General features: G+C 39.6%; 1 protein-coding gene across 1 annotated transcript in view; it reads right to left on the bottom strand.

Annotated features, from left to right (window-relative positions):
• Positions 1–12,719, bottom strand: part of lama2 (laminin, alpha 2) — a 177,849-nt gene that overhangs the window by 35,350 nt on the left and 129,780 nt on the right. Inside the window, exons 39-46 of the mRNA XM_079214692.1 lie at positions 10,902–11,013; positions 7,660–7,822; positions 4,347–4,425; positions 4,138–4,269; positions 2,931–3,047; positions 2,508–2,671; positions 1,550–1,688; positions 386–488 (exon numbers count right to left, since the gene is read on the bottom strand). Coding sequence (XP_079070818.1) covers positions 386–488; positions 1,550–1,688; positions 2,508–2,671; positions 2,931–3,047; positions 4,138–4,269; positions 4,347–4,425; positions 7,660–7,822; positions 10,902–11,013 — 1,009 coding nt within the window. The remainder of the gene's footprint in view (positions 1–385; positions 489–1,549; positions 1,689–2,507; positions 2,672–2,930; positions 3,048–4,137; positions 4,270–4,346; positions 4,426–7,659; positions 7,823–10,901; positions 11,014–12,719) is intronic.

The raw sequence follows: 12,719 nt of genomic DNA, 5'->3' as shown, positions 1-12,719 counted from the left end.
TCCTGCTTATACCATGGTCAAATGCCAAAGGTATACAGCACGTTGTATTTTCAGCTCTATTAGTATATATTACAATATGTATTGTACCGCAATATATCGTATTGTGACAATATGTATTTGTACTCTCCAATACACAGCCCCACTATGCAGCCATGTCATTGTCCCCAAATCAATGTCAAGATTACCACAAACAAACGTGTAGCCGGCTCTATTCCGAGGGGCAGTTTACGTACTTCTTGCACCGTGTGTTTATCAGGTATTAATGGACTTCCTAGAGCCAATCAAAATCAGTATTCACCCAGACCATGGTATAAAGCACAGTATATTACACATATTGTACACATATTGTACACGCACAAAATCACACAATCTCACACACACACACCTTTGACATCATTTTGAAGTTGTTTAGCTTGGTTTAGCAGTCTGTTGCTCTTCTGAAGGGAACCTTGAGCTGCTTCCTTTACTGGGACCTCTGGATCTAAAACCTACGCACACACACACACACACACACACACACACACACACACACACACACACACACACACACACACACACACACAGAAAGAGAGTAAAACATTTGTGACTTAATATGCCTTCAGAATAATTTAGATCGCACACATGATTTAAAACACACGTTTTCGCACACAAAATGGTGCAGTAATCTGCATATTACCTTTCTGTAAGATCAAAGCACTGCTACCTTGCGTTGCTAAAATATATTCTAAGAAATGCATTCAGTAGACTTAAACTCTCCTCAGATTCATTCTTCAACTTCAAACTCTTCTTTCTTTCTTTCTTTCATTCTATCTTTGCCTCTCTTTTTTTTCACCTTCGGCCATTTACCGAAAGGAGTAAAAATAAAAATAAAGACAGAGGTGAAAAAAATGCAAACAAGGAGGATGAGTCGAAAAAGAAAAGGGTAACGTGTTGGCACGCAGAACAAAGGAAAATAATTACTATGATGGGATGAAGGGGGGAAAGAAAATAATAAACGAGGAACCAAGACAAAAGCAAAGAAATGGAGAATGAACAAAAAAGTAGAACACGGGAAAAATAATGAAAAAGGAAAAAGGAAGGAAACGAGAAATTTCAGGTGTGTGTGGTCATGATAATGAATGAAGGCGAGGGGGTGGGGGGAAGAAGGAGGAAGAGAGACTGAGAAGTGCTTTGATCTCTCAACCATGACTAATGGAGAGCCCAAGCTTACATTACTGTTACTTCATGCAAGACACACACACCAACAAACACACACACACACACACACACACACACACACACACACACACGCACACACACCATCATCATCTTATGCTGCAAGTACACTTATAGGCTTGATACCTAGAATGCATGCATTGATATTTACAGTGTGTATGAAGCACATGAATGTGAGGCAGATTACATATAGTTTAAATATTCAAATACATTTCAGCTTTTGATAGTAAACGTATTGAATCACATAGAAAGGGATACCATTAAACCATAAAGAAAACAGCTTTCTGAATAGAAGTAAGTCAGTAATTGTCAGAAGGTGTGTGCACCTACTTACCAGTGCAAGTGCCTCACTTGCACTCTGTTTGGCTGCCTTCGCCTCCTTCTCCGCTGCATCAACGTTTGCTTTAATGTTGCTATAGGCCTTGAAGGCAGCTGTTGCGTTGAAGGAGAGATTTTTAGCTTCAGCCAAAATACTGTGAGGAGAGAGAGGACCAAAAGAGAGAAACGGCTGTGATTTTTATATTTACATTTTGATATCTTTTAATCGCATTTTAAGTAATGAAAACCTAAATGAAGGTAACTCCTGAGACACACCATTTACCAGCTCATGTATGTAATTGAAATCAGAGATTGTCAAATTGATTTGTACTTCTAAAAATAGTTCTGCATATATTGTAATCATTTAATTATTGTCTTTAAAATTGTATTTTGTTCCAATCGATTGCCATTTACCCACTCATGTTACATAAGCCCATTGGGATCAATGCCAAAGCACCAAAGCTAATCAATTAAGTACATTGACATGAAAGAGGAAAACTAATCTTAGTTGAGAAACTGTAACCTATGACTGCTTATGAGCACCATTGTAGTATAAAAAAACATGGAGTGGCCTACGGAGGGGGGTCAACATTCGGAAGAATTTCGAGATACGTGAATTTAGGAGGAAAATCTATGATAAACACTGTTGCCTCATAGCAAGAGTGGCCCGGTTCAATCCTGGGATGGCTTGCAAATTTCCCCACTGCAGGACTAATAAAGGAATATCTTGCCCTCCTGTGTGGTGTTTACATGTTCTCTTTGTGTCAATCTGGGTTTCTTCCAGGTTCTCCATCTTCCTCCTACAGTTCTGACACCTTAGGTTAGTTGATTACGCTATGATGGATGGCTCTATGATTATCAAAATGATTATCGAGTATTTGTCTGTAAATCCATAATCTACTAGATTAATCATCTAATAGTTTCAGCCATATATGTGAAGATAAACATTTCTGGGGTAATGTCTTTATATTTACCCATCCAAAATGGCAGCAGATTCGTTCAGCTGCTTGGCGTGTTCCTCTGCGTCGTGGACGTGATTGGCCAGGCTGCCATCACCTAAACCACTGGTCAGGTGACTGACTTTATCATCCAGCTGGTCCTGAAGAGGACCCAGCTCTCTACCCATCTCCTCCAAGTCCTACAGACAGAAAACAGAGGCCTTGTTGACGGACACATTCAAATCACTTAGTGTGCATCTAATGCTGTCCATGGTAATATCCTTGCAAATTATTTTAGGTAGTAATAATGTAACTAACGCCATTACAGTTATTGAAAAGAAGGAAGAAAAGAGACAAATCTCAGAGAGATATTCTCTTCTCTACTCCTCCGAAATGAAAGGTGACTGATATCCAGAGTTATAAGGGCTCCACAGGTTTCCACTTGGTGGACATTAGTACCTCTATCTCCTTGTTGATGTTGTCAGAAAGCTGGTTTGCTTCATCCAGAAGACGCTCTCCTTCTCCGAGGACCTCCTGTGCTTCCTGTTTCACCCCGCTCACTGCGGAGCGCTTTCTCTGCAAAAAAACAAACCAGGATCAATAACTGCAAAAGATAATAATGTGTCAACGCATGAACATGCAATGGGCAAGTAATTGTGAAAATGTCCCATTACAATGTCCTAAAGCTCCAGGTGATGACATCAACTGGTTTGTTTGTCTGACCAACAATCCAACACCTTAAGATCTTCAATTTATTATGACAGAAGAAATGCAGAAAATCCATTTCCAGTTATTGACTTTAATAAAAGCAGTTAGGGGACACGAGGGACACACAATGAATGACTTGATTAAATAAAAGTATGAACCTCGGAGTGCATATACCACTTTCTCCAGTGCATAAAGCTTTTCCGAATAGAGAAAAACATTGCAGGGTCAGGGAGACACAAAGACGGATAGAAAGAACGAGAAGGAGAGTGCAGTGTATGTGTGTGGGATCGCTGCAGTATAACAAGTATGTATAATAACCTTCCCAATAAATGCTTGTTGTTCTGCTCTGTTAGGGATCTGTGAGCTTTCCTTGCTGATGAATCACAAAAAGGCTTAAAAGGAAAATAAGAATAAGTAGTGAGTTGAATAGATGTATAGATAGTTAGAAGATTTTTACAATTCTTGAGGAGTTTTTCCAAATCGTTGTTACTCATTTAAAAAACTAATGTGATTTAAATCAGTCAACTCACCTGGATTATGTTGATATAACAATGAGTATAGACAAAGTCTTTTGTCCAAAACCTGGTAACTTATCTTTTAGCTTCACCTGAAAAACTGGTGACAATTATTGTTTTTCTCTTTAAAAGAAATCAGTTCAAGATTACTCTGTCGATCCGAGTAATCCAATTGTGATGCCTCTTAATGTTCCTGTCATTCTTTTGTACAAAAAGCTTTTATCTGTTTCTCCTTTGCTTGCCACAGTACAAATCTAACATGACAGAATTTTATTATTAAATCATTTAAATAGTAGTTAATTGGACTACACATGCTTGACAAAAGAGTGAGTGATTTTGGATGTGAAATAGCATTCAAGCACACCGTTTTCCGACTGTGTTTGTGTATTTAAAACTTGTATGTGTGTCTGGCCGACCGTGTGTGAGTTAGTGTGTAACTGCACCTCCAGGGCTGTGAGGTTAGCTTGGTTTTGTTCAGCCAGTGAGCCAGCCTGTCTCGTCTTTCCCTGGGCAGAGTGGAGCAGGTCCTGGGCATCCTGCAGCTTCCCCTCATGGTCTGAGAGCTTCTCTTTTATCTGGGGAAGCATTAAGTTAATGCCATTAATTTAGGGAAATCAAAGACAAAAGAGTAAAGATGAGAAGTTATAATTACCTCTGTTTTTAGGTCTTCTGCGGCCTGATGGGGGTCGCCAAATAATCTCTTCACTTTCTGATACAACTCCTCTGCTAAACTGGAAGACGAAGAAAGGGAGCGATTAGAATATTTACATTTATATTTTGGTCACTTAATTCAGTGTTGTTCACAGCTTACAATCGTTGATGGGTGGAATAAGTTAGAGTATGTAAATGCAACAATGCAGAGAGGAAAGAAGAGGAGATTTATTGTGATGTGTAGCAGAGCCTCTGTTAGTGTGAAGACAATAATCACTCCATATGACCGAATGTGGAAATGCTGAAATGAAATTACACATTTTCTTCTATTGATCCCTCAGGCTAAATTGGATTAAATCGTGGCAGTGTAAAACATTTCAAATATTGTCAACATTAATGTGTTTGTGGACGGTTGAAGCAATGCGTGCTAATGTTCACCACGGCATGGCATGTCATATCAATGAAAGCAAAGAGAACGAGACTACAGCAGAACTAAAACGTAACCACTGCTAACATGGACCTTTTGTGTGTTTGTGTGTGTGTGTGTGTGTGTGTGTGTGTGTGTGTGTGTGTGTAAGATGAAGACATCTTAAGACATAACTTTGCGTTACATCAACTTAGTTTAAAGCAACAGATACCCAGTGCTGACAATTCAAATTCAGAGAGTACAGACCACAAAAAGGAACTTCAAACAGTCGTCAAGCTTTGTTAAAGGAGCATTTCACCAATTATTCACAGCTTTGCCATGCTGTGTTCACTTGAAATATAGTAAGCAACTATTTCCAATGTAAAGACATAGTGAAGTTATGTCTACCTGGCATGCATGTGAGTCCCAGTGTGTGTGCCCACTGGCTAGCTTATCGCTGCAGCTCTACAATGCGCTTATTCTGCGGTTACAGCTGATAGGAAGCGTATTCCCCTCAGGTAAACACTGTTGGCTCTGTCAGGACTGTTGCTGTGTGTTGTTGTACTGTTCAAAGAACCGCTAGCTGCTAACTACCAGCTCAGCCGTGACCATGTTGAGAGCTGTGTGGAGACAATCCCTCAATTATACTTTGAATTAGCAATTTTCACACCACCTTCAGACGTGGTCGGATGGCATGTCATATAGTTATTTGCTAGCATTAGCCAGCCCCTTAAGTCCACCACTGTCATGAAGATGTTGCAGTGATGAATGTGTGATGTTGAATGTTGAAGTTGTTTGAACTTTCTCACAGGCTTCGCTCCAATTGATCTGCCCATCAAGATTTATAATGCAGCCTTTAGTTTATTCAAATTTGTCTCATTATACTTTGCTTTGACAAGAAATTCTAGAAAGCTTTCTAACTTTGGAAGTATTTAAAACAATTAAATAAGCGTATGTTTGCCAAAGTCCCTTAATTAGCCTTATGTTCACCTTCAGCATTAATTAACACAACAAGGAGCTATTGTCCTCCAGTTGACACCACTCAGAGGACAAGTTCACACAGTTTAGGAGATACATGCAAGGTAATGACTAGATTTGATGAAACATTAATGAACCCTATGGGGACTAGCGCAAGGAAAACAGAATATATTTATGTAAGTAAAAACAAATGGGAGGAGTGTCTATGATCTAACTGTTGAGTACAATATTTCAATATTTAACAAAACAGTATATGAATTAAAAGTTAAATAGAAGCATGTACAACGTTTTCAGACTAACAGCATCCTAAAAAAATACCTAAAATATGGAAACATATTTAACTTGTATAGTGTAACTGTCTAGCTTTGTTAATTTTGCTGAAGCATCCCTTTTTCTTTTTGCTTGTGATGTTGCTGCTCTGGTTGAAATCTCAAGGTTAAGTCAAATAATCAACTGCAGACTGACGGACAAGTGGCGATTATACTTTGTCTCTTTTCTTCTCATATTCTCTCCCACTACAACTCCATGTCCGTCTGTCCCTTGTTCTCCTCTCCCTCTGTGACTTTCCTTCTCACTCCACATTTGTATTTCTCTCTGTTTCCACCCCTACGGCGATACAGTACATTTAATTAACTCATCGACCTCATCAACATTTACTGGTGAAAGAGACAGACAGAAAGAGGGGGAGAAAAGGAGGGATGAAGAGAGTAGATTAACAATTCCATCAAGTGCCTTGAGAGAGAGAAATTAAGAGTGAGAACAGTGAGAATCACTTTGTTAAAACATCAGCAGAAAGTTGTGGCTCCGGGATGTGCAGAAATCAAATATCTGCTCAATGGAAGACGTGTGATCCTGTCTTCTTCTGTGTCAACACATATAAGTGAATAAAGAAATCACAGGATGAAAACGAAATGAAAGGGCATTCACAGCTCACCATTTTGCAAACAGTGCTGTGTGTTGCTGCATTTTATTTGAACACTTGAGGCATCCAAGTTTGTTGTCTAATTCTCATAATAAAAACACATTAACAGAAGCTATTGGTTGCATGTAACACTAGAGAAACATATACCCAAATATAAAAAAATAGGAAGCTGATGTCACATTACAACTGGAGAGACTGAAATAGACTGACAGAGTTAGGACTAGTGTGTTTTGTTCAATATGTTTGCTGCATATATTCCTTTTTTATTTTTGCATTATTCATTTTAAAACTGCTTTGTATTTTGTATGACTCTGGACACTGTTATTACCTTGTATGTGCCATGATTTTTTATCTTGTTCATTTTTCTTTCTGGTATATTCTCAAAAGAATAAAAACTTCTATACGCAGGTGAAATTTCTTAAGGACAAATTTATGCATATTCCACTTCAGGCTTCTCCTCTTTCTCTATGTTTCTCATTGAGCGAGTTCAGTGCCAGAAAGTCAGTGGGGAAACACCCTGCAGAACGAGAAGCAAAAAGTTGGAAAAGTGGGATTGCATCCCAGCAGGGACGACGGCACTTTGAGACACACAAGGTGAATGATTAGCATCCGAGTATGAGTGAAAAAATAATAACACAGAGAAAACTAAACAGGTGGAAATAGAGTGGTTCCATGCAAACAATGATGCTCAAATCAACCAACAAAACTTTAACAAAGGAAACACTAAGACAAATAACTAATTAACAGCAAAGAAGGTGCTCAATAGCAAAGATATGCAGGTATTTCCTGTCTCCAGGCAAAAGTATTTTTGGCATATTTTGACTGTTAAGAAATGTATACCCATCATCTGCCTGTTATTGGCTCAAAAATGTGTGTGCGCACTCTGTCACAAAGACTGTTTTTAAAAATATTTCACTTTCTTGTGTGTGGAGGAAAGATACATGGTCTGTGTGTGTGTGTGTGTGTGTGTGTGTGTGTGTGTGTGTGTGTGTGTGTGTGTGTCCGTACTCCATCTCTTCCTCGGCGATGCTCTTCTTCCCTCCCAGCTGTCGTTTTCTCATCTCGGCGAGCATGGCCTGGATCTCCTCCTTCATCTCCTTCAGGCTTTTTTCTGGAGTTCCATCTCTCCTCCAGAGTGACTGGTTCAAGTCTGCAGCCTTCGACTGGAGGTCTGGACACACAGACACACATGAAGACTGCTGTGAGTAAGGGCGTTACCATGGTTTAGACATCGGAGGGGGTCCAAATGAGATCCATCCCCCAGAATTGTTTATAACTATTTCCCACCCATAATATACTGCTTGTGTAACTAATTTGAACTGCCTTATTGTTATCATGCTGTATGCTGTATTGGCTCAGTGTAAAAAGAACAATGTTCAATGATCGGCCCTGTAATATTGACCACTTACCTAACAGACTAAATTTGGCAGCCCACACAGTCTGTAAATAAGTTATTAACATACAGCATAACACACACAAGCTCTGATGGAAACTCTACCATTTCGGAGCTTTATGCCTCAAACGGTGAGAAAGAAAAAACACTGTTTGATCTTAACTCATTTAAACACAGACGCACGCTGATAGTCAGACACACACACACACACACACACACACACACACACACACACACACACACACACACACACACACACACACACACACACACACACACACAAAAACAGACACAAACTGTTTTAACACCATTCAAAGCCAGATATTTTGGCAGACTTCATGTTTGCCCTGCTTTTATCAAATTAAAGGCAGTGAAATCTCAAACCAATCAATGATGAAACTGCACTAAAACACTCTAAGGCTCATTTGAATAAAAATGCTGGAACTTAATGAGGAGTATGTGTGTGTGTGTGTGTGTGTGTGTGGGGGGGGCGACAGAGGATAGAAAAGAGGTGTGTTGTGCATAACTGTGTGTATGCAGCAAAATGTTTGCTTGTGTGTGTCTGCATTGATGGTGTGTTCCTCTCTCATTTAAAATGTAAACGTGAAATAATTAAAGCAAGTTGAAACTTGGAAGTGTGTGCATGTGTTTGTGTGCGTGCGTGTGTGTAGGTGTGTGTGTAGGTGTGTGGGCCGGTGTGTCCATCTGTGGTTGTGGCAATGCAGCATTTCCTATCATTTGAAATGTAAACATGATGTGATTAGAGCCAAGACCGAACTAAAGCCATCATGCTAATGAACAGCTGTACTGCATGTGTGCGCAGGCTGCATTTGTATGTGTACGTGTGTGCATGAGTGTCTGTGAGTCTGAGTGTGTGTATGTGTGTGTTTGTGTCACAGCTATATAATTACATAGTAGGGTTTAAAAGCCAATTAACCATTTAAAACGTGGATGGAATCATATTATGGAATCTAGTAAACATACAGAGAGGAAAGTACAGTACTTTCTCGCCTCATTGTGTGTGTGTCTGTGTGTGTGTGTGCACAGTTGTATGAATGTGTGCACATCTCCATTGGTGTTTGTATATGTGGTGAGTTTGTGTGTGTGTTTGTGATAGCCAATAATTAAGTCTCTAATTGCTGCGCTCAATCATCCAGTGAGCAACAACACACTCTTTTCCTCTCTCTCTCCCCCCTCAGACACACACACACACACACACACACACACACACACACACACACACACACACACACACACACACACACAGAGAGAGTTACTTAAAAGTCTCGATTAGAGCGGTTCAAGGTTAGGTTATTTTAACAACTGTTAAAATCACTTAAATCACGAAAATATTTTTGGGATGTTTGTATATTGATGGATGGAAATCTATCAACATACAAAACATATTTTAGTCTCGACAGTCTGAAAGGAGCACATATTGAAAGGCTGAGTAAATATACACTGCACGGCAGGCAGTTGTGCAACGGATCATAAAACCCCCGGCTCAGATCGTGTCACAGATCGGAGCAAATATAACTTTTAGAGAACCCTGATCACGTTGTTATAGTCATGTCGTGTTTTTGTGTCTTCATGAAAACACACAATTAAAATGACAAAGGAAATAAAAGATTGTACTTCTATGGACTAAAACAAATTGTGTCATTACGGTAATAGTTTTGATGTGAGAGTGTGAACAGCTCAAAATTCATCTATAATATATATTTATGTTGTCGTGAAAACATCTCAATTGGATTTATTCAAGTTTCTCCGAGATTACATCGTGATACGTGATAATTTACCTTGGCCCAATTCTCATTTTTACTGAACAGAGCCTGAATGCATCATAATTTAACTGAACGGAACCTACGTACGTTGGCCACGAGCGGCGCTGTCATCGCCCTGTCAATTTGAACACGGATTGGTTGTTTACAATGTAACATTATCAGAGAAAATGTCATTTCCGACACACCACTATTTGAACTTATTTGATTAAAAAAAGTGTTATCTTAAGACTGAAGCCGACAGAAGAACTAGCTGTGGCTGTGCAAAAGAAAGGCCTGTGCCTTTTCTTTCATGTGTGGAGCCTTGGCAGCAACAAGAGCTCGACCAACCCCAACACAAATGGTCAGAGTGACCTAAAGGCGGCACTCCGGGCTGAAGATGGTGAAAGGACGCCTTGAACAGAAGGTTTGCACAACTCCTGTCCACTGACAGGATATTAGTTCACACATGGAAAGACACTGATGGCCTGGAATCACAGCAGAAAGCACTGAGACCCCCTTTAGACTACAGAGATACTTTTTCCAGTGGAGCGTGTGTAAGGGCTGTGACTTTAATGTCACAGGAGAAAAACACATCACAAGCTGGTCACACAGCCAGTGATGCAGGGGCTGCAGCTGCACTGGAAAAAGCATACTGAGGCTGAAGTGAACAACTAACTGCTAGTAAAATAATGCTTTTGGTTGATTTTGGCCGGTAACACTGACAATAGTCTTGGTAGCAATGACACTTCCTTATGATCACATTTATTTGACATCCAATTGAACTTTGAAGTTTTCTGAAGATACTACATGTTTAATTGCCTCATTTTAATATGTTCTGCCTGTTAAATTAGACACTTCATGAGCTTTTTTTTTCCATCTTTACATATTCCTATCCATATCCCACTCCCTTCTAATAACCTAAATGTCCCACATGGATCCCATGCATTTCATACAATAATATATATATAATAATATAATGCAAGATACTTTAATGACAGATGAAATGAGTGAGACAGTACAGATACATACAGAAATCCCAGTTGGCAGGATATGGAGTCAGTTCATGGAGGAGAGGTGGTGTTCGTTTTTGTTACCTTGAGCTCCCAGCAGTGTGTCCCTTATGAATTGCTCCAGGTCCTCAGCTCGTTTATGAATCCTGTCAGCATCATCCTCCACCTGCTCTCCGTCAGCAGATACCTTAGTGGACTATACACGCACATACACAAGTTATAAAATAATAATAAACAAGTGATGAATAAATGAGAGGAAGATATAAAAGAATGACAGAGAATGATAGCAATACGTACATACAATACACACACACACACACACACACACACACACACACACACAATGTGTGTGTTTGAGCGAGAGAGTTTTTCTTGTCTAAATGTGCACGCCCCACACACACGCACACACACACAAAACAGGAGAATGAGAGACAGACATGAAAACACATCCTAAGATACTCACACACACGTACAGAAAGAAAGAGCAGGTAATTATTGTTGTTATTTTACAAGGCTGTGTCATATTCTTTTGGTTGGTGTGTGTCCGTGAGCGAGTATGCGTGTGATGGGGTGTGGATGATAGCAATGCTGTCAACAAATGTCAAGGCCCCAGTCCCTAAAAGGGTGTAGCTTGACAGCGTAAATGTGAGTGTTATTTTTCTCCACTTGGTACTTGTAGAGCCCTTCAGCTCAAGATTTGTTCCCCCAGTATTCGAGTTAACTTGTTTTAGAGACATAAATGCGACTCTAAAGATTGTGAAGTAAAAAACAAAGAGATTGTATAGATTCTTGTATTTTGTTCAAGCACAAAGAGGAAAATCTCAAAATGCTTTTGTGGGAATATGTTTGATGCAAAAACATTAAAGTTCTTGAAATATTTTAAAGCAAGCATAGATTTCTGAATTGGACCACCAGGCACAGGCCCCGTGGCCTAATGGATCCCTAATAGCCTCTGACTCATTAACATTTGAAAATCCATTAGCCTCCGTCATTACTAGGGATGACCTTATAACGTTTTACGATCCCAATCCTGATCTAGATCCAAATCCTTTCATACTCTGTTCATATTCTGTTCACATCTATACAGGGATCCTGAAAGGTTCAACTGTTTGGGCTAATTTAATTGAAAACTTGTTTTCTAAAATACACGATTGAAGCATGATATAAATTGTCACAATAAGGGCCCTGTGGTGTTCTAGATCTAGACCACTATTACATTGCAAGTGTCTTCCTGTTTTGTTTGGATAGTGAACATGCAAGATGGCCAACAAGCACATTGAGTTCTTGTCATTAGTTTCATTTCTTTCGGTAAACAACTAAATGTAACTTTTGTATAGGAAGAAGACATCGAAGAGGATCCCTATTACAAAACCCAGTTTTCAGACTTTCATTATATCAGTTTTGTGCTTATGTGTTGATATTCTGAAATGCATTTGTGTTTGAGCAAAATAACCACACTGCAAAAATGGGGTTCAATGGAATTGCATAGGGAACAGAGGAGTTAATGGGGGCCCACGATCTTATGTCTACTCCGGGGCCCATGGCTGGTTAATCCAGGTATGGTGCCCAGGCTTCAAATGTCTCATTATTTGTCCATTGCCCAGGTGGTTAACTACGGTTTAAGTATTCAAATGTGTCACAAATCCCTCTGACAGTCGCACTGGCACTTCATCAACATGGTAGAAAAGTGGTTGAAATAGTTTCTTTACTGCTTTTCTGTTGATGCAGCTGGCTACTGGTGTGACAGTTTTTTGTGGCGTCTCTATTACTATGCCCAGCTTGCTGTAGAAGTGACAAGGCGTGTGTCTTTGCTGCTCTATGTACATTATTGCTGCCCTTAGCTATGATCTGACTCCCCACCACAGTCTTTATTTGCCTCATCTCGTTATTTTAGAGACAGAC

This window comes from Taurulus bubalis (assembly GCF_910589615.1).
Source record: "Taurulus bubalis genome assembly, chromosome: 3".
Classification (NCBI taxonomy): domain Eukaryota; kingdom Metazoa; phylum Chordata; class Actinopteri; order Perciformes; family Cottidae; genus Taurulus; species Taurulus bubalis.
The sequence above is the reverse complement of the archived record's forward strand: the minus strand, read 5'-3'. Positions and strand labels throughout refer to the sequence as shown.